The 22,939-nt window shown below is 39.3% G+C and overlaps 1 protein-coding gene across 4 annotated transcripts in view; it reads left to right on the forward strand.

Moving 5' to 3' along the window:
• KDM3B (lysine demethylase 3B) overlaps positions 1 to 22,939 on the forward strand; it is a 55,850-nt gene that overhangs the window by 10,663 nt on the left and 22,248 nt on the right. For 2 of the 4 annotated variants that reach the window (XM_017642666.3, XM_037016445.2), the window contains 9 exons: positions 3,444 to 3,611; positions 5,819 to 5,932; positions 6,957 to 7,062; positions 8,695 to 8,819; positions 10,337 to 10,411; positions 13,094 to 13,699; positions 17,678 to 18,914; positions 19,743 to 19,944; positions 22,543 to 22,757. In XM_017642666.3, the coding sequence (XP_017498155.2) occupies positions 3,444 to 3,611; positions 5,819 to 5,932; positions 6,957 to 7,062; positions 8,695 to 8,819; positions 10,337 to 10,411; positions 13,094 to 13,699; positions 17,678 to 18,914; positions 19,743 to 19,944; positions 22,543 to 22,757 (2,848 nt within the window). The remainder of the gene's footprint in view (positions 1 to 3,443; positions 3,612 to 5,818; positions 5,933 to 6,956; positions 7,063 to 8,694; positions 8,820 to 10,336; positions 10,412 to 13,093; positions 13,700 to 17,677; positions 18,915 to 19,742; positions 19,945 to 22,542; positions 22,758 to 22,939) is intronic. The other 2 variants (XM_037016448.2, XM_037016447.2) reach the window with 1 other exon arrangement.

A 22,939-nucleotide genomic window follows, 5' to 3' on the forward strand; every position in this document is an offset into this window, starting at 1 on the left:
CATACTCCTGTTCAGGTTATCAGTCAGTCTTGACTCAGTCCAACCATTACCACTGATTTTTGTTAGTTTATATCCCTTGTTCCTGTCCTATGGCCTGGCCACTAGCATTTTAAGAACTGACGTTCTATGTCCTTTGATCTGAAATGATTCTTTACCTTATATGTCATAACTCCTTCCATTACTCTAGCTAAGAGGTAAAGCACAGTGCTGGGGCCAGAAATAAGCCTTACCATTGGGGGAACATGTTTACGTGGGTCCACATTCTGTATTGCTCTCAAAACAAATTCACACTCTTAGCCTGGAGCTGTTGCTTGGATCCCAGAATGTATAGCACTGTGGTTGTTGTCAAGTTAAATACTTTATTCGAAATCTTTTGCCCAGGCAGGTTAAGATATAATTAAAGTTAGGTGAAATCTGGCTTTCAGGTATTTCAGCTTTTCCCTGATGTTTTCAGATATGTGATGACAGAGTTCCTAAATATTAACTTTCTAAATGTTCAAGTTCTTATATACAAAGAATAAAAGTCATTACAACTTTAGTACAGTGACTTCTTGTAGTATTGTCTTTGTATGTGCGTGTTGGTATGACTTAGAATTTTGTGACTCGTTGATTTTTAAAGGGCCTAACCGCTTAGAACTGCAGCGTGGCATCTAGCCATTGGGCACCTTGGAGCCTTAACCTCTGGTTTTCTTAGTGATACCCTGTAGAGTACTGCATCGCTCAGGGTCAGACTCAGCTTGGGCATTTAACACTCCATGTTCCTTTTTATAGCTTGCAGGCTCCAATTTTTTATCCCAAAATTCAGCCATTGCCTCCAGACATCAATTTTGTAATGGCAGTTGCTCTTATGCACACACACACATACCCACATCTCCCATTGGCTCCTGGATGAAGCCTACATTTTTATCCCAGAATTCATGGTCTTCCACATTGACTATTAAGTCTTTTTTGCTTCATCTCACACCCCTTTCCCACAGTGTGCTGTAGCTCCTGGTCACCCTAGGACTTGACTGGGGCTTTCTTTGATCTTGGCCCTCTGTACACCAAGAATGACCTCTTCTGCCTCTGAACATCCCCAGTATTTCTTCTACTTTATTTCTGTTTATCTTATGACATATTATTGCCCAAGTAGTGCTTTGCAGTTGACCGAAGTATTTTTGAATCCATTACTTTATTTAATTTTAACAACCAGTTTGTGAAGTAAGACAGATGTGTCATATCACAAGGCAGAAAGCCAAGACTTGAGGAAGGAAGAGTGACTTGCCAAGTTTTGTAACTAACAGAGTGGAGCTAAGACTCACATCCAAGCCTCCTAGAACATTAAGCCCCAAGCTTTGTTTTTTATGCTGCAAGTACCTTTCTTGGTCTCAGAGTATGCACTTTAAATGGAAGTTTAAATATATGTCTTTCCAGTTACCTGCAGATTACCTGAAGTTGTGTTTTATTCCCCAAGAACATATATATGAATATGAGTGAGCCCATGCTTATATATATATATTTTTTTTCCATGCTTATATTAAATATGGTGCAGTTCATTGTTCCCTTTCTCTGTAAAAAGTATGCTTTCCCCTTCTGAGCCTTGTTTCCCAATCATGTTTTTATTTTTATTTTTTAAGTAGAAATGAAACTTCCTTGGCATATTATACATAATAAAACTAGAGCTTTATATAATGAACTTAATTACTGGGATAACTTTTCAGCAGCGTACTTCAGTTCACAAATGTTTGTTGCCTGTACAGAGATTTAAGCCTAATGCTATACTTACTACTAAGCAAAGGTCCCCTACATAGCAAGTGTTAAGTATCCTGGATTTTTATAGTTGTAATAATTTCTATGTTGATTAGATGAGAACATATATACCAACAAAAGCTGTTAAGAATTCATTAACAATTTTAGTGGATTTGAAATTTATTTGTTTTATCATCTATATATTTGAAAAAATAATACATACAGTATGAGGCCTCTATTATTCAGTCAAAAAGACATGCTTGGTGCCCCCGGTATTTACAGATCTAACTAACTGGTAACTCCTTGGTTCCCCAGTTGGGTGTCTCTGCTATGCGGATTCTGACGTAGTTCTACATGGCGCTTAAGACCTTTATGTGAGAAGTTTCTTACCGAGGCAAATGGTTGGAAAAGCATTCCTTCCCTGAGTAATTACTTTGTTTTCTTTTCAGACAGAGCTATGCAACTGATGTCTCCATTTTCAGCCTGAGGTTTAGGAAGTTCAGGACCAAATGTATCATTCAGTCATATCGCTGTGTAGATCCTTATTGCCTACTTAAGTCTTCCCTTTTTTACATTTTGATAGCGACTTCCTGTTGTGGTTTGCTTGGCTCTGATTTGATTTTTAAATTTATATTTTATCGTATTACATGTATTTCCCAAAAGCCAACTAACATTCTTTGAAAATGAACTGGGATGTAAATAAATGCTCTAGCCCTTCTTTTGTATTTTAGGGACTGAATGTAGCTCTTTTAAATGTTGGTGCCTATATGTGTGTGTCTTGCTCTTCCTGTTCTATCGAACATGGTCCGAAGTCAGAATTTATATAGAAAAGCCAAACCTAACCATATTGTTTATTAGAAAAATGTAGTTTCATTTAAAATGAATTGGTTTCAGAAACTTACAGTGTCTACTTAAGTACATCTTAAAAAGTGGAGTGTCCCTTCTGGGAGGAAGCAAAGCATTGTTGTGACGACAACATGCCTCTGTTAGCAGGTATGAGATCACTGCAGAAAGTGGTACTTAAAAAGTCCACATTCAGGAGGACTGGGAGGTCCTCCTAAAACTGGAGGACCTCCCAGTCCTCTCTGTGTCTTTGCCAGCACTTGTTATCTCTTATCTTTGATGATAGTTATTGTAACAGGTATAAGATGATCCCTTACTGTGTTTTGATGTGTATTTCCCTAATAATTTTTTTACCAGAGTTTATCCTTTTGAATTTTGCACCATGTGCATATATGTCCCCTATTCCAAAAATTACTGGTAAGGAAAAGTTCACAGTCATTTTCAGTGGAAATGTAAAAAATGTCTCTTCCTATCTATTAGACCATGAGCTCCTTGAGACTGGAAAATGTGCTAGATTCCTCTCTGTATTCCTAAACCTACCACAGAGCCTTGTACAAAGTCCCCAGCTAGTGTGCCTACATGGGAATTAGAAACTGAGAGTCACAAATTTCAGTAGATTCAAGGCTGAAAATTACTGAACATGGGTAACTCATGCTCCCTTAACTCTGTTCCCCCTTTTCAGAGTTAAGTCTGAGACCAGCTTCCTGGCTCTGAAGTAAGGTTGATTTTTATTGAAATCCATTAAAAGAACTTAAAAACAAGTTAAAAATTTTCCTAGTTGTTCAAAACAAGGGGTTTATCTCTGCTTATATATCGTAGTGTTAGATTTTTCCATATGTGACCTTCAAACTTCTTTTTATCTGTTTTTGCAGATCTTTGTAGAATTTGATGGCTGTAACTGGAAGCAACACTCCTGGGTTAAAGTTCATGCTGAAGAAGTTATTGTACTTCTGCTGGAAGGGTCTCTGGTATGGGCACCCCGGAAGGACCCTGTTCTTATCCAGGGCACTCGAGTCTCAATTGCACAATGGCCAGCCCTGGTGAGTGACTTTATTGGCTAGGAACGTATTTGAGCTTTACTCTTACAATATGACTGTGGTGTTTATCCAGTAGCTGAACTCTTTAGAATTCCCTGACCTCCATATTTTATTCCTAACACACTTCTATTCTGAAGTTACCAAAGCAAAAATTGGGAAAGCTCTTTTATCCTGTGTCTTTTGAAACTTTTTATATTAGATAATATTTTATACTTTTTGTTTCTAAAGAATTTTTTCACCTTTAGTCTTTTCTTATAGTAAGATTATGAAACAGTGTTTGTAATCCTTAGTCTTTTTTCATAGATGTTCTTTTTTTTCCCCAGCTTTATCGAGATACAATTGACATATAATATTGTATAAATTTATGTACAACATGATGATTTAATAGGCATATATATTGCAGAATGAAACCACAGTAAGGTTAGTTAACACATCCATTGATTCACAGTTACCTTTTTGTGTGTGTGTAGTAAGAATTTTTAAGATTTACTCTCTTAGCAACTTTCAAGTAGACAATACAGTATTGTTATAGTCATCATGCTGTACATTAGCTCCCCAGAATTTATTCCTCTTATAACTGAAATTTGTATTCTTTGACCACCTACACTCAAGTCCCCACTCCCGTGACCCCTGCAACCAACAATCTACTCTATACGTATGAGTTTGGGGGTTTTTATTCCACCTCTAAGATCATACAGTATTTGTCTTTCTCTCTGACTTACTTCAGTAAGCATAACCCCCTCAAGGTTCATCCATGTTGTCACAAATAACAGGATTTCCTCCTCTTCTATGGCTGAATAATATTCCATTGTGTATGTGCATATACATACACACCACATTTTCCATATCCATTCATCCATCACCAGACACTTAGGTTGTTCCATGTCTTGGCTATTGTAAATAATGCTGCCGTGAACATGGGGGTGCAGATATCCCTTCGAAGTAGTGATTTCATTTCCTTCAAGTATATACCCAGAAGTGGGATTGCTGGATCATATGGTATGTCTATCTTTTATTTTTTGAGGAACCTCTGTACTGTTCCATAGTGGCTGTACCAATTTACATTCCTACCAGCAGTGCACAAGAGTTCCCTTTTCTCTGTGTCTTTGCCAGCACTTGTTATCTCTTATCTTTGATGATAGCTATTATAATAGGTATAAGATGATCCCTTACTGTGTTTTGATTTGTATTTCCCTAGTGATTAGTGATATTGAGCCCCTTTTTCATGTACCTGCTGGCCATTTGTATGTATATATTCTTTGGAAAATTGTCTTTTCAGGTGATTTGTCCATTCTTTAAAGAGATTGGTTTTTTTTGCTATTGAATTGAGTTCTTTTTATATTTTATATAATAACCTCTTCTCAGATATGACTTGCAGATATTTTCTCTCATTTTTATGATGACTTTTCATTCTGTTCTTCATTTCTTTTGCTGTACAGAAGCTTTTTAGTTTGATGTAGTCCCACTTGTTTATTATTGCTTTGTTGCTTATGCTTAAAGGTTTTTTAAGTTATTAAGTGCTATAAAATTTAATTCTGAAAGTATCTGTTTGTTTCTATCTCATTAACAAATTATAGGTATAAATGGTTAATTTTTTTTAATCTAATTCTCCTGTGGGTAACCAAATTAAATTATAACCAAATATTTTTCTTTTTAATTATACATATCATCACCTTACAAAGCTGTCTTTTTGCCTTTGTTTTTAAGGCCATGCTTCAGTTGAACTTATAAAAGACACTTAAATGAATACAGGCCCCTGGCTGGTGACTTTTGTAGGCTGTTTGTGAAACAGTAATGAATTTATCATAACAGCGGTTATTCTAGAAATCTCAACAATTTCACGAGTTTTAGAGATGATAATGATGTAACTGTTTATTCTAGGAATTTACTGTACTTTAGCCCTCTTGAACTCTGGCAAGATTAGTCAGATCCCTAGAAAGAATGAGAAATTTCTCATTCTTTTTGTCCTTCTTAGCTGTAAATAAGAGTATTGAGCCGGCTTTCTGCTCTAGTTTGCTTCCTGTGGTTATTTGAGGGGCAGGTGCTGGGTTGAGTATGTTTCAGAGGACTTGTGCTTTAGCTTCTCTGTGTTTACTACAGTAAAAGATAAATTAAAAATGAGTATTTTCTCTGAAGTTAGAGATTCAATTGAATTGTTACGTATTTTCTTTTCCAAATTCTAATCAACTTACTGTCATTGTACTTCATAGACTTTCACTCCCCTAGTAGATAAACTCGGTTTGGGTTCCGTGGTTCCAGTTGAATACCTTTTGGATCGAGAGCTTCGTTTCCTGTCAGATGCGAATGGTTTGCATCTGTTCCAGGTACGTATGACTTGCTCTATTCCTAGCTAATTTCTCTCCTTGCTGATTTCTTTGTTGAGTCAAAGTAAGGTGTTCCCCTTTTCTTTTAGCAGTGAAGTTCTTTCTCCCAATAATTCCCTGTGCGTTTTAAAGTTTTTCTGCTCCCTTGAAAAGTACATTTGGTGGCTGAAGCTTTTCTCTCTGGTATACAGCCCTACCCCACTTAAGACTTCAGACCTAAAATCACTTAAGACCACAATTCTAAGGGTCTCAGAAGAGGTGGCTTCCCAGAGGTGGCAGCTTCTATAACTTGAGTCTGAGAGGCCTATCTTACGTCATTGGCAGGGAGGCTAGGAGGTGGGCTGGTTCCAAGCACCATTAAATATTAAGAGCTTAGGTATAGCTTCAGTTACAGAGAAAAGGGAAAGTTAATCATGTAAACAAACTGACATCTGGGTTAAAGTTTCAGAATTTATGGATGGCAATATTTACTTTTCACCTGTAAGGGTTCCTGTCTGAAAGTTAAAGATTAGGAGACTTTCAAGTTTTGCTGCTTACTGAGGCGGCCAAGGGCAGTATCTCCTTACCTGTGTTCTGTGAAATATTAATGATGATTTCCATGTTGATATGTTTTACTCCCTCTCAGCAACCTTGCTTTATTCATCTTTGTAGTCCTAGTCTTCTATGAGTGGCACTCAGTAAATGTTGGATAAGTATTAAAATATGCAAAACGATTTACATGGAATAAAATGTTTTGTGGTCAAATGAGTATGAGAAACACTGACCTAAACAGACTTTTTTCCCTACATATCTTCCAAGAGCATTTAAATATGCTACTATATGTAGAAAGATACAGTATATAATGTTTCCTAAATCTAAGTGATCCTAGCATACTTATTTTTCACAGAGCATCTTGTGAGGCTAGGTTCTACAGAACATTCTCTGGCAAAGCTGATAAAGAGCTCCTCGGGGGGGTGCTTTTTCTTATCTGGGTAGATACTGCTATTCTTTTTAATACTCACTTCTCCTCTTTTATCGTTACCAGATGGGAACAGATAGCCAAAACCAGATTCTTTTGGAACACACTGCACTGAGAGAAACAGTTAATGCTTTGATCAGTGACCAAAAACTACAAGAAATATTCAGTCGAGGTAAGAACAGGTAGTCTTCAGCCCCTGAATTCTGAATCAAGTGTGTAGTCAATCTTGAAAGTGATAGAATGGGGAGGACACCATGCAGCTATAAACATATATGCTTGTGTTTTGTGTGTGGATAGAGTTAAGAGTTTCTCCTGTCAGCTGGATCTCTGGAATAGATTGGGAAAACAGGATCTCACTCAGACCACTGGTTCCTCTTTATATATTTCCTAACACAAAGGTTTATTGTGTCTTGTTCTGTGTTTTTTTTTTCATTTGTTAAGTAATTATTAAGGACTAACCTTGTACTAGACACAGTGTTAAGGTACTGGAGGTATAACCATCAGCTACAAAAATCTCTGCCCCTGCTGAGCTTACTGTCTACAAGGTTCTCAAGGACTAAAGACTGTTAACACCAACAAAAAACAACTTAGAGTACAAGGTATATTCATAAAGGAAGGTGTCCACAGCCTCATTCACATTAACGGCATGTTTTTTAAGAATGACAATAAATAATTATTAGCTTTTTCCAGTTCAGGTACAGATTTTGCCCAAGATTTTACATAAACGGTAGATTCTCGCTTCACTTATCCTTTCTTTCATGTCATACATCCACTCCTCTTCGTTTTTGAACCTCATGTTAATCATGATTTTCAGTAAAATAGTTCCCTCGGTTCTTTTTTATCAAATTAAATCTAAATAGTTAAAAGAAGGAAAGCTTGCCCATTTGGAGAAGGAGAGTATCAGGATAAAATGATGTTTAAATAAGGAAAGGTATGGAAGATGAAAGGATGTAAAGAAAAATTGATAGTGGAGAGAAGAAAATCAAGTGGACAGGATGAGAGAGAGAGATGTGTATGAGAATATATAGAAAAATTAAGGAGGCTGAGTTATCATTCTGAGAGGTGATAATTTAAAATAAGTAACGATTTAGCTGTATAGTGGCAAACATGTAAGACATGCAGAAGAGAGAAACTGTCCTTGGAGAGCCAGATGAAATTGCAGGGTAACATTACCTGCTGATAAAGTAATATCTTTGAAACTCTGTGTTCCTAGCAAGACAGGTGCTATATTTGTTCAGACTATTATTAGTGCAGAGGCTAGAAACCTCATAAATTGAACTCTCCACCTACTGTTACTGTAAGTCAGATAGCAGAGTGTAAATGGTTATATATCATTCCAGTGGTCGCTTAACAAAATAGTACAGTCAGCTTACTGGCCTCTCACTTTTTTTTATGTTTATGTCCGATCTGTGTACATTTTCACATTATCTGTCATTTTTTGGTTTTTGGTTGGTTTTTTTTTTTCCCTAAAAGGTGGTCACATTTACACATTTCTACTTTTTTGCCTGTCATTTTTGATGTAAGTTTCCTTTTCTTCCTTGTATCATTTCTAGAGTTGGAACATTAAGATAAGGTAGAGTCGGAAGCTTGAAAGATTCCAAATAAACATAATTTATAAAGGTCACTGGGAAAACTTTTGTTTTTAAATTGCTAAGTATGTAAATCTGAAATTAATTATTCAGTTACATACAAGAGGACAGAAAGTGCCAAATATTTACACCATATTATTTTCCTTCTGCTTTTAGAAAACATCATCAAATATAGCTTAGCCAAAAATATTAATACTAACTGATCTCTCCTTTAGGTCCCTACAGTGTTAAAGGTCACAGGGTCAAAGTATACCAACCAGAGGGGGAAGAAAGTTGGCTCTATGGTGTTGTAAGCCATCAAGACTCCATCACGCGTCTTATGGAGGTGTCTGTAACTGAGGTGAGGCTCTGTGTTACTTCATCTAAAGTTCATTTCTCCCTTACAGAGGGTGGTGTAAAGGAATGGAGCACTTCACTGTGTGTAAGAAGAGTTGGGTTCCACCATGGGCTCAATCACTTAATGTCTGTATGACCTTGAGAAGGCTGTTCAACTTTCTTATCAATGTTTTCGTCTAAATTAGGTGGAGTCTACCTAACCTCACAGCATCCTATTGAGAACTAAGATATCTGAAAGTGTTTGAAATCTGTAAAACCATAATTAAATGTGAAATGGTATTATTATTTTATCATATTCGTAAAAGTTAATTAAAAATTCAGACAACATTTCCTTGGGTAATATTTATGCCACTCTCTCTTAGTGCTTAAAAAGTTGTTTCTAATAAAGTGATCAAAGAACATAACATCTAGAGCTACCTGGAGAATAGTCTAGGAAAAATAATAAATGAGTGTTTTGAGGAAAACAATTGTGTGTTTATGATATCTTTGAATTGGTTTCAGACTTGCCCTTAGCCTTCATGTATAAATGTAAGCATAAATGATTTTATTTCTTTATTGAGTTTTTAAAAAATTATTAATCTTCTTTTTAAAATTTCAAACAATACTCATATATGAAGTAGATATTGAAAGCCATCCCTTCCCCTGGGGAAATATCACTCCTTGCAGTGGTAACCACCATTAAGAGTTTGGTATATATTCCATGTTCTTCCAAATATCTTCTATGTATATAATACTTATATATTGTCTGTTTATGTGATGATTACATAAATCATAATTCATTAACAAATGAGATCATACAATACATACAGTTTATAATTAACCTTTTTCACTTAATTGTAAATTATCAACATCTTTCTGTATAACTATAGAAATCTGCCTCATCTTTTTAAAATAGATGCATATTTTGCACATGGAATAGATGTGTCATAACTAATTTAATCTAAAATTGATGGACATCTCAGTCGTTAGTGTTTTCACTAATACGAATAATGCCACAGTGAATATTCTTGAACATATAGCACTGTACACTTTCATATTATTGTAATAAATTCCTACCTGTGTAATGCTAGGTCAAAGGATATGCACATAAATATGACATCTGTCTGTCATTGGCATCTCTCAAAAGCTTTTATTCCTTAGTAGAGTGGTGCTTTTAATGATTTTTGGTTCTAAAGGTTTTGGGTTTCTGTAAAATACAAAATAGGAAGGTTTTAGAGATGCAGAATTTGAAATTAACATCCTAAAAGAGAAAATTGGGCCTCAAGTTCAGTTCTTCCATTCATTCATTCAACAAATACTTGAGTGCTTACCATATTCTAGACTTGTTTCAGATGTTCTAGCAATGAGTAAGATAGTAGAGATCTCTGCTCTAAGGAAGCTTTCATTGTATTAGGGGAGTAGAAACAAAGAGATAATAATTACATAGATTAGAAAAATATTTAACTATGTCTTTGGTAAATAAGGCATTAAACCTTTTCTCCCCCCTTTTTCATATTTTCTGCTGTTCTGCTCCTACTGTAGAGTGGTGAGATCAAGTCCGTAGATCCCAGACTGATCCATGTGATGCTGATGGATAATTCAACACCTCAGAGCGAGGTACAGTGATGTTGAGTCTCTGAGCAGATTTACAAGCTTGCATTATCTTGTTGTGTAGATTATGTATGTTTAAGGTATCATGGATGCCCTGTGAGTTTCAGCCCTGGCCACTGTATATTTCTTGCTTTCTCCATGGTGTTGTCTAGTTAAGAGAAGATTGTCTCAAGAAAGAGACCTAGTCTGAGCAGACCCCTTTAATTATGGCTATGTTGCCTAGTTGTTTTTAAATCCATGGCCTAACTATTTCTTCTTACATTATTTCAAGACAGGTATATTTGAAAGATACAGCAGTCAGTTAAAGCTATAATAAGCAGTAGTAATATTCATGACCTACCCAGCAATAAGAAATGGAGTAGAAGCTATATCCTCTTTTTCTTTCCATTAGATAGTAGTGAGCTCCAAGGGAGTCTGAATTTCCATATCCCAAGAAGAATCAAATCAAACAGGTGCCTAGTTCAGTGCTCAGCACACAGTGGATTACTCCATAATTACTGTGAATCAGGCCAACTCTTGATTCATTCAGAATTGTCATACCCAAAAAAAGATATATTATAAATCAGTATCTGAACCAATCAAGGAATCCTGTGTGAATTTCCTTCAGTAGGACACTGACTAGGACAGCATCTGTCCACATACTCCTCATAGTCTCCTAGCACCTCTAATATTGCTGTCCTGGCCATTGTGCTATGTGTATAGTTCTCCCTAATCTTCTTTATCCAGTCATTCTTTACTCGATAAAACAAGATCAGGGTAGGAAAAAAGGAGTCATGTTAAATTTAATAGCTTTTTACTACCTATTATATTACCACAAATAGGATAAGTCTCTTGACTGTGTTTACATGGCTGAAAACACCCATTACTTTCATGGTGTGTTGGGCCCTTTTTTATTTCCTTCTTTATTTCATTCATTCATTAAGCACCTATTATATACCAGGTACTGTTCAGTTGGCCAGATATAGCTGGAGAGTACTGACTGGTCTCTTGTGTCCTAAGATACCTACTCACATCTGAGTAGCTCCCTGTAAGTAGGACATATTTGGAAGTTGTTGCTCAAGGAGGTTGCTATAAGCCAGGCTCTGCAACTTGGCGGGATGAGTTAGCGGTGAGATCTGTGGTTTTCAGCAGCAGTTGTTAATCTTCTCTTTTCAGCTCTGCCATGATGAGACTATCTTCTTAGCTAGCTAAGTACAATTATTATTAACACTTCTGCCAGGTTTTATAGTGACCCTTCTTAGAGGTCCAATGTCACCTCATCTCCTTGAATGAGCAAGAAAGAAGAGATATTTCACTGATCATGTTTCTGTAGTTCACAACACTGAAAATTGGGTGGTTTATAGTGTCCATAAGAAACTGGAGAAAGAATAAAACAGTTTTAAAAGGATCAAATGAAAACAGTTCTTAGCAAACAAATCTTATGAATAAAAGATTTATGAACTTAGACTAATATTCCCAAAATTATGGGCGAAACATAAATAAATCTTGAGCTTTGGTTAGGAGTTGTAGAAGGAAATTAAGAGAAAAAAGATGGAAATGAAGGCCAACAAAGAGGGAGAGAGAAAGAGAAAAAAACAAGAACTGGAAAGAAGTATAAATTTTGAAAAAGTTTCAGTGATAACAGCTATAATCATGATTAACAAAGATAACAGATCTGCACAAAGATCTGTAAATATTCAAAAGCAGTAAGGGTAAATAAATTGGTAAATAATAAACGGCTAAATAACTGTGTCACTCACTGCCACTGCAACACTTATCTGAATAAAACTATGTCAAAGTTATCGGAATACAACTAAAAAGAAAACCTTCATGGTGGGATACCAATCTAAGAGTGTTCCAGATATAAGTGTTTGCTGTACAAGATTGCCTGCAAGAATGTTAACTATGCCCCAAGTCCCACTCCCCTGGTCCTTCTCAGGAAAGGAGTGTATTCAGAGATAGGAATTGCCCCTTCCAATCTGTATCTTTTAAGGTTGTTCGGCCTCTCAAACAAGGCACAAGTAAGATTTCATGAGATAGGCTGAACTTACTGGAAGAGTTAAGAGATTTGGCAATTTGGTCTATAGTAGTCTGCTTTTTTGCTTTCCTCTGTTTAATGCTTTGAAATAAGTTCTGGAGATAGTTTGCATCTTTATAGTGTCCATAAGAGCAGTCTAAACCTGCTTTGCTGGATTCACGTTTCCCTTTGGTCACAGCTCACAACTGTTGGTTTGGTCACAGCTCACGAATCCTTTTGTCACCAGTTTTTAGTGACTTCTGGATAGAGGAAATTGTATATTTCAATACTTGAAATCCTAGTTTCAGTCAAACAGGAGATAAATATGAAATAAAGCTGATTTTTTCATCAAGGGACAAATGAGCTCCCAGCCTAGCTTTAGCAGTCTGTTTTATAAAAGAAATTCCACAAAATTTTAAAACCCTTAAAAAAGTCCATTTGAGGAAATAGTGCATTTTATTTAAGAGAAGGTTTGCCAAGTTAATTAATCTTAAGTAACTGTTATCTTGTCTATGTGAGTCACAGGAAGATTGGAGCTTTTTGACAGAGGGGCTGTCTTAGAGTTAGCATTGGGAGTGGGCGACCTGGACCTGCTTTGGGTGCTTCTAGAGATGGGGTAGAGCTGATGGTTTATGGTTTCCACAGGATGAAAGGTCCCTTGTAATAAATCTTTTTTGAATTTTGTTTTGTAGGGGGGTACGTTAAAAGCAGTAAAATCTTCCAAAGGAAAGAAGAAGAGAGAGAGCATAGAGGGGAAAGATGGCCGGAGGAGGAAAAGTGCTTCGGATTCTGGGTGTGACCCTGCATCAAAGAAATTAAAAGGAGACAGGGGTGAAGTAGACAGTAATGGGAGTGATGGAGGTGAGGCAGGCCGAGGGCCCTGGAAAGGAGGGAATGCCAGTGGAGAGCCAGGGCTCGATCAGAGAACCAAGCAGCCACCAACTACATTTGTCCCCCAGATTAACCGCAACATCCGCTTTGCCACTTACACCAAAGAAAATGGCCGGACTCTGGTGGTACAGGATGAGCCTGTGGGTGGGGACACACCTGTACATTTCACTCCATATTCTACAGCCACAGGTCAGACTCAGACACCTTTGGCCCCAGAGGTGGGTGGAGCTGAAAATAAAGAGGCAGGAAAAACACTGGAACAAGTTGGCCAGGGCATGGTGGCTTCAGCAGCTGTGGTCACTACCGCCAGCTCCACCCCAGCCACGGTGAGGATCTCAGACACTGGCCTTGCAGCAGGGACTGGGCCGGAAAAACAGAAAGGCAGCCGGTTGCAGGTCCCAGGAGAGGTGAGTTGTTTCAGGGCAAGATTTGGGTTCATTCTTTCACCTTACTTTGTTGTTAACACATTAAAAGGCATCTCAGATGCCACAGGGAAGGAGTACGTCTAAGATGTGCTTTAATTGTACTCTGGGTAGTCCTTTACTGCCCATTGGGCAAATGTGTATATTATAGTAACTGTGTCAGCTCTTACAAGTCACCTGAACACTTGAGCTAATCAAAAACTGATTATATACCCAATTTAATGAGATGTTAAAATAGATGTGGTGGGGAAACTTTTTAATTCAGTTATCTAGTTCACATAGTGGTTGAGCCTCTACCAGGCCTGTGTGAGGCAAGGTTAAGGAATTCCAGTGTTGGTAGTGGTGAACACTATAATTACGGCTGTGTGGAAGCTACTGTTACCAACCTGTTTTCAGTGCATGATTTTCTATGATATTTTTCTTTTTAGGCTGGGCTTCTTTCCATGATTTGATATGGCCGTAAAAGTTTTCTTTTCTTTTTTTTTGTCCTAACTTAATCTTTTTTAAGCCTTACCTGGAAAATTTCATGAAATTAATCACAGTAGTATCCAGTTTACTGTGTTCTTTATCTAATATGCATTTATTGTTGCTGAAATGGAAATTTTGTTAAAAGTTAATGTCAAGTTCGCTCCCTTGTCAAATTTGAAAATAATATCAAAACCACTTCTTTTGACTCTCTTTTGGGTCACCAAAGTATGATTTATGATGCTAGTCATATTTTTTTCATACTGACTGTTAAGCTGGAATATGAAATACAAAGATAAAGCACTAAATGATTTTTTTAATTATGTGTAGAAAACTACTGTGTGCTAAGTACTGTATATTATGAACAAAGAATTGAAATTTCTATTTGAAAGAGCTCATATCCTGAAATGAAATTATTTTAGGTCTAACAATGCCAGATAAAACATGGCATATACATTTCATCTGACTTCTTCTCCTCCCTAGCAAATGCAGTTTGTGAATCCCTAGTGTGCAAGGATGGGGAGGAAGGTGAAATGTCCAGGTAGAAGAGGAGAAGGCCTGTAAATCCAAATTTCACACTGTTCACGGTTTATCCTCTGTTAGTTGACCAGCATTCCCAAAAGAACTAGGTGAGGATCTTATGTGGATTTATAGTGTTTGTAAGTGAGCATATTACCCAAATTAAGTAAAATCAGCTCCACATCAAAGGCAATGTGAATGTCAATGGGGATTATAAAATCGACCAAATTCCACATGCTATAGGAATGCAGTTACTTAGAGTAGCAAAGCTGAGCAGATGAAATGCAGATTCCAGAGCATTTTCCAGACAGGTTGGAGAAATTTCTGTGACTGTATCAGTAATTTTACTTATGTGTCAGCCTAAGTATTCTCCCGGGATATTTCAAAGTACAGAAATGAGTATTTCCGTTACTAATGTGAAATCTAAAATAGGGACTAGCCCCCAGGAAACTTCTTGTCCTCAAAATTGAGTTGAAATCAGTTTGTCATCACTTTCTTATAAGAAAAGGATTTAGAATTTAATCATATGAAGGACCATCCAAATTATTTTTCATTCATGTGTGTATCTATTTTTAAAGGGTAACTTTAGTAGTGAAACCTGAGCTCCCCATCCTGGTTCTTTGCTGTCACACAGGTGTCAAGGCCCCTGGTCAAGTCCTGGGAGTGAAACAACAGCAAAGCCTCCAGGCTGTGTCTGTTTTCTTCTTTTTTGTTGGGAGAGGGCTTAAGAGAATGGTTTGCTGGTTAGTGGGAAGAAAAAAAAGAATAATGAGCTTCAAGTTTTTAACTGTTAAAATGCCCTGAAGCAGTCTCTGTAGCCAATATGAGCTGGAGGCAAGCCCTAGGTGGCCTGCCGGAGCCTCTTGTCTCTGTGCTGCCCGCAGAGAAAGTCCGTAGACTCCTCTTGCATAATTAAAAAATACTTTAAATAGATTAAACTTCCCCCTTTTTAACAATAGCGCTTTCTTTATCTGGAATATTTTTTTAGTTGTGGTAAAGTAATGTAGCATAAAATTTACCATTTTAACCATTTAAAGTGTACGATACTATGGCATTTAGCACATTCACAGTGTTGTACAACCATCTCCACTACCTAGTTCCAAAAATTTTCATCACCCCTGAAGGAAACCCCATATCCATTAGGCAGTCATGGAGTAGTTTTTTGTTCCCAGTGTTTTAAATTAAATGTTCAGAGATATCATCCTTTACTACCTGAAAGTTAATTTTTTTAATTATCTTCGGTTTGTAATGGTTTGTAAGTCAAGTGCTAGGGACCTGGGTTTTATTAAATTAATAGGTTGTACACAAGCGCTCATACCTTGCTGTGGGTGTTTCTCTCGGTATGAGTATGGGTGTGTAATATTTATGAAAGCTATCCTGCTCTTTATGCACACCTGTATTCACATATGGACGTTAACATTTTTGAGGCCAAGAAAAGGAAAGTTTTCTGTTCTCCAATTTGTTGTGCAATGTTTTTGGTGCATGTATCAATACACTTTCCCTATTTAGAGACTTGCTAGATCCTAATGATAACAAAAAGGTCCTGTGACTAGTTTTCTTTAGTTGAGCATCTTTAGGTCTAACTTTAATTGAAACAGATATTCAACTTATAAGTTGACTTAGAACCACAAATATATGGCCAAATTCCAATAGGGTCCATCTTAGGGACTTAGGAATAAAGAGAAATCTTTTCCTTAAATGTACAGTGGGTTTGTCATGGGTCTGAAGTCACTTTTGTAAGATGGGCAACTTGCAGTCGTTTAAATAAAACTTTAAAACAAGAGCCCTGAAGTCCTTAAGGTAGCTTAATGTTACAGGGAGGGTCAATAGGTATATTGCAAAACAAAAACTGATGTCTGTCAGAACTCTTTTCTTCAGTCTCCTGATGGAGTCTTCATGTCCAAATAGTAGCCTACACAGCCTCCTAGTGCAGTGACAATCAGTTGGCTAAAAAAGGGAGTGGCAGCAGGGCATAAATCTGCAAAGAAGTAAAAAGCTAACCTTTTCAAACAATATTGCCTCTCTCTCACTTACCAACTTTACATTTCCCTGTATGGCCCCGGAAGATGACTGGTTAGCCAGAGATGGGTAAGATTCCTCAAGGGAGGAACAACCTAAGACAGGCACAGTCGCAGGGGGGCCATCAGGTGGGAAATTGGGGATCAACAGAGGTGAGGCTTAGAACCTCACCCCTCCCTATTTTGAGAGAAATCTTCTGCATCCGTGGATGTTTTATTGCCCTTGTCTAGCTTGGATTAACACTTAGTCTACAGGCACACACCTGATCATCTAAAATTGCTCTCTTACACTAAACTATGTTTTCTACCTTTATCTTGCATCTACCTACCACTTCAGCATTTTATTAAAAATAATAATAATAATAATAAGGGAGAAATGTGGGATCCACATATAAATCAAGTATAAAAATCAAATTCATATTTGACCTGATTGTTTATAGTTCATAATGTGTGATCAAAACCAAAAGTTTCTGTGATGACTGCCCTTGCACTGTTCACCATGTAAGAACTTATTCACTATGTGTAAGAACTTGTTCACCATGTAAGAGCTTGTTCGTTATGCTTCAGAAGATCAGAAACTGACGAGAATTAGGGTTGGGGTGGATTAATGATTGTACATTGAGCATTGAGTCCCCTATACAGAATTGTATTGTTGTTAACAACCATTTGATCAATAAATATGAGAGATGCCCTCTCAAAAAAATAAATAAATAAAAGGGAGTGGCAGGATTAATGATACTCTGCTATCAGGAGCTCACCTTGCTAAAGTTGCCCTCTGTGTGGTCTGAGGCAAGGTTCTTCTTCATGCAGTGAAATCCAGTACAAGAGCAGTTTTCATGGAATTGCAGGAGAGAAAAGTTGATTGAACCACAAGAAATGTTGGTCTCAGTCCAGGAGAGAGATCATAAGGTCGCTTAGAGAAGCCAGCCAGCATGACTAATTCAGGCCATCTTCTTTTCAGAATTCAAGAAACTCTGTTCTGGCCTCTTCTGGATTTGGAGCGTCTCTCCCAAGTTCATCGCAACTTTTGACCTTCGGAAGTGGGAGGAGCCAGTCCAATGGGGTTCCGGCCGCAGAGAACAAATCTTTAGGCTTCTCTTTTGGCTGTAGCTCTACACCAGAGTCTCAGAAAGACTCTGATCTCTCCAAAAACTTGTTTTTTCAATGCATGTCCCAAACTTTACCCACCAGTAACTACTTCACTACAGTTTCAGAGAGTTTGGCTGATGATTCCTCCAGTCGAGACTCATTCAAACAAAGCCTTGAGAGCCTATGTAAAGGCAGATCCGCTCTTGGAGCAGAGACTAAATCAGGCTCTAAGGCTGGCAGCTCTGTGGACCGGAAAGTGCCTGCAGAGTCCATGCCCACCCTTACGCCAGCCTTTCCACGGAGCCTCCTGAGTACCCGCACCCCAGAGAGTCATGAAAATCTATTTTTACAACCCCCTAAACTGTCCCGAGAAGAGCCCTCTAACCCTTTCCTGGCGTTTGTGGAGAAAGTTGAACAAAGCCCTTTCAGCAGCTTTGCGTCTCAGGCCTCAGGTAGCTCTGCCTCTGCCACCACTGTCACCTCCAAGGCAGCACCCGGCTGGCCCGAGTCTCACTCCTCTACAGACTCAGCAGCTTTGGCAAAGAAGAAAACCCTCTTCATCGCAACTGACTCCTCCAAACTGGTGTCTGGTGTTCTGGGCTCTGCACTTCCCCCCGGGGGCCCAAGCCTCTCTGCCGTGGGGAACGGACGCCCCAGCTCGCCCACCAGCAGCCTCACCCAGCCCATTGAGATGCCTACCCTCTCCTCCAGCCCCACGGAGGAGAGGCCAGCTGTGGCGCCTGGGCAGCAGGACAATCCCCTCCTCAGAACCTTCAGTAGCGTCTTTGGCAGGCCCTCAGGCAGCTTTCTGTCCTCCCCAGCAGATTTTTCACAGGAGAACAAAGCTCCTTTTGAAGCTGTGAAAAGGTTCTCACTGGATGAGCGAAGCTTGGCTTGCAGACAGGATTCGGACTCCAGCACCAACAGTGACCTGTCAGATTTGAGCGACTCTGAGGAGCAGCTGCAGGCTAAGACTGGCCTGAAGGGGATTCCGGAGCACCTGATGGGGAAGCTGGGCCCTAATGGGGAGCGCAGTGCCGAGCTCTTGCTGGGCAAAGGCAAAGGGAAGCAGGCCCCCAAGGGCCGGCCGCGAACCGCCCCCCTGAAAGGTGATCCTGCTGGGGTTATACATGGGGCTCTGGAACTAGCCTCAGATGACTGTTGTGCTCTTGGGTGGCAGAGGCGCGTTGACTCGCGTAGCCCAGGAGAGGTCCCTCATCAGACCTGGTCCAAGGCAGGATTGCATCAAATCAGCACGGAAGAGGGTGCCTGTGCTGTATAGCGAGAGGCCCTTGATGTTCCTTAGTAGTATTTTTTTCAGTCAAGGGCTCCTTGCTTGTGTTTTTCTCATCCCTTTCTGCTTCCCTTTGGCCTGGCCTCTTCCATTTACTTTAGGGGAGCAGAGGACTGGTCTCCATTCTCACAGCCTTGTGTAGACTCGATGAAGCAAAGAGAGTCACCCCTCGGTTTGCTCCTTTGTCACGTATAGAAGGTTTTAACACCTCTTCCAAAAGCCATTACTAACTCCTGTGAGGTTATGGTCAGAACTGTGTAAGGGCAAGTGGTAAAAGTAGCTGTTCTCATTAGGAATTGGTATCCCATGGGAGCCTAAGAGGCCTTTATTAGTAGAACAGTCATATCCTAAGGGGCTGGAAGCAAGTGTCTATCTTCTGCCTTCTGGGCTTTTCCTCACCCGTGCGCACAGTTGTTTGCTTTAATGGGGCACTTCCCACAAATTCTCCATGGTCCTTATGTCCCAACTGAAGCCTCTTTGCCTCCTCCTTTCCCTTCCTGTCAAAGATGGACCCAGTGGGCACATGCCCAACCAGTGCAAGGAGGAGTAACCCAGGTCAGGATAAGTATCTGACCCAGAAAGGGTCATGTCACTGTCACTTACACCTCACGATGAACCATTTGTCTTCCCTGCCTTGCCACAGTTGGGCAGTCGGTGCTGAAGGATGTGAGCAAAGTGAAGAAGCTGAAGCAGTCCGGAGAGCCCTTCCTGCAGGACGGGTCATGCATCAATGTAGCCCCTCACCTGCACAAGTGTCGCGAGTGCCGCCTGGAGCGGTACCGGAAGTTTAAGGAACAGGAGCAGGATGATTCCACTGTGGCCTGCCGCTTCTTTCACTTCCGGAGGTGCCCAAACTCCTTCCTTTGTCTCTTCTCCAGTTTCCATTTGTGAGCGTAACTCCCTCTTTTTCTCTGAGTCTGTAAACTAGCTCGCCATCTCTTTCCTTGTCTTCTTTAGCCCCTTTGCTCTCAGAGTCTGTGCTGAGGCTCTGCCGTGGTAGTGACTTGTGAAATAACACGTGGCTTTGTCCTTGGGGAATTGAATGATCTCAGCTGCTGGCCCCCAAGCTACATCGAGTTATTCCTAACGGGTCTCATTTGAAACCAATGATACAAACAAGAAGATGCCATTTTGTATTATGGATCTGCTTGACCACGCACTCATTTTCAGTGCTAGAGGAACTTGAGTTCTATAGAGAGAAGAGGGAGAAAGATTAGGAGATAGTATTAAGCATCTTTGATAAAGATGTAACTGATGAAATCCTAGGACTGTCCTCTGCTTTTACCAAGCAATAGCTACTTAGTCACTTTTCTTCTGCTTAGTAAACTAAGATGAGGAGTTTCTTCTAAACAATCTTTCAAAATCCTTAATTTTTAAAATAAATCCAAATGAAAAAAATAATAATAAAATAAAAATAAATCCAAATGGTTTATCCATGTGGTATGGATTCACTTATTTGGGAAATGTTTATGGAGCACTTAATGTGTGCCAGCCATTGTTGCAGGCATTGAGGATTGAGCAATGCACAAAACCATCAAATTCTAGTCCTCAGGAGGTTTGCTGGGGAGGCAGATAGTAAATAAGAAAAAAAAAGTTGAACATTTGGCATGTCAGCTGAAAATAACTATGAAAAAAAAAGGTGGCAAGGAGATTGAAGGGCAGGAAGGATAAAGGGGCTGAATTTAAATAGAATGATTTGAGAAAGTGAAATTTGAGTAAAGACCTCTAGGAAGTAAGAGAATGAGCCACAGGTTTTTCTGGGAGATAAGTATTCCAGGTAGAGGACACAAGAACAACTGTCCTGACGCTGGAATGTTGCTGGTGTGTTCATGGCCCTAGGGTGGCTAAAACAGAGTAAACAAGGAAGGGTGAGGGAAGGAGTTAAAGTCAAAGAGTTAATGACGGGTCTAGATTTAAGGATTTCTCTGAGGGCCTTGGTTTTATGCTGAATAAGAAGTTGTTAGAGGTTTTAAGTTTACCAGTGTTTTAAAGAATCACTGTGACTACCTTCTTAAGAATAGATTATACTGAGGCAAAGACAGAAGCAGGGAGAAATTAGGAGCCTGTTGGAATTATCCAGGTGAGAAATGATGGTGACTTAGTGCAGGGAGGCAGCGATGGAGGTGATAAGTCTGATTGGCTAAAGGGTATATTTTGAAGGTAGACCACATAATTTTCTGATGGGTTTGATGTGGAGTATGAAAGAAAGGAGTCAAAGATGGGTCTATGGCTTTTGGCCTTGAAAGCTCAAAAGAATGCAGTTGCCATTACTAATAAGATTTTTTAAGGAAAATCAAGTTTCGGGAGGAAAGTGGGAAGTTCTAATTTGGGCATGTTAAGTTTGAGATGCCTGTTAGGTTTTCAGATAGAGATGTTGAAAGGGCAATTGGATATACAACTCTGGAGCTGAGGGGAAAAGTCCAAGCCAGAGATAAAAATTTGGATGTCCAGGTTTAAAGCTGTGAGTGATTAAGATCACATAAGGAATCCAGTGTAGAGAGAAAAGAAGCGGTCCAAGGACTGCATTTTGGAGCTCTCCAACTTTAAGAGATGGGAAAGATGAGAAGGAACTAGTAAAGGAGACAGAAAAAACAGCCAGTGAGTATCCTGGAAGACAACCGAAGAAATAGTTCCAGGAAGGAATGAACTGTGGCAGTTGGTGGTAGTTGTGTCAGGAAAGGTAAGGACTCATAGTGACCATTGTGTTTAACAAGGGGGAATGACCTTGACCAAAACAGTTCTGATAGATTAGTGGGGGAAATCCTGATTGGAGTAGATTAAGAGAAAAAATGGAATGAGCAGCAATCAGTATAGACAACTCTTTGCAGAATAGAAAATGGATGATACAGAAGAGAGAGTTAGTGGAAGGATTCATTCTTATGCAAGAGGATAGGATGTGTAGAGCGTAAGAGAAGATACTGGTCTTTGCCAGGACCTACCTAGTTCATTCATAGTAGCAGAAGATCAAATGGAACATACGGGCCCAATTGCACAAAGGTTGGTGGTGTGGTGGGAGCCTCCAGCCCCTTTCATTTTCTCAGTGGAGTACTTAGCAAGGTCTTCATGGGGAAAATAATGTTTGAGGTTTGAAAAGAAAGGAGAAGAAAAAGACTGTATATCAATAAAATTTAAAAGAAAGGAGAAGATACGAGACAGGCACCTGGGAGAGGGAATGGACCAGGGAACTATAATGTGACTGCCAGGCAATTTAAGGGCCCACATGAGTAGGTAAACATGAATGTCAAGTATGACAGTGAACATGGCTTTGTGTTTTTCTCTGGTCATATTCAGTGGTGTGGGTGCAGGTGTGGAACAGTTGTGGAGAACCTGATAGGTATTTTAAGTCTCATTTAATTTCTTGTAGGTCCTAGGATTTTAAGAGTGAGTTTGTTTGCTGGCTCTGCTGTTTACCATGTATTTAACTTTCTGCCTTTCTGTCTCAGGTTGATCTTCACTCGAAAGGGGGTGCTTCGTGTGGAGGGGTTTCTGAGTCCCCAGCAAAGTGACCCTGATGCCATGAGCCTGTGGATTCCCTCTTCCTCCTTAGCAGAGGGGATAGACCTAGAAACCTCAAAGTACATCCTGGCCAATGTCGGGGACCAGTTCTGCCAGCTTGTAATGTCTGAGAAGGAGGCCATGATGATGGTGGAGCCACACCGTAAGGCACCCTCTTATTTGTCTTTGGTCACCCCTACTGGGAGGCTTTGGCTCTCTCTTGCTTAAAGAGGATGGACAGCATGGCAGATGGCATTGTCTGTGCTGAATTCGTGCTGATAAAACTTGTAGCTAACTAAATAACTAAATAGCCAAACTATATCCAGCAGACCTCATTTTTTCTGT

Source organism: Manis javanica, chromosome 14, assembly GCF_040802235.1.
Source record: "Manis javanica isolate MJ-LG chromosome 14, MJ_LKY, whole genome shotgun sequence".
Taxonomy (NCBI): Eukaryota; Metazoa; Chordata; class Mammalia; order Pholidota; family Manidae; genus Manis; species Manis javanica.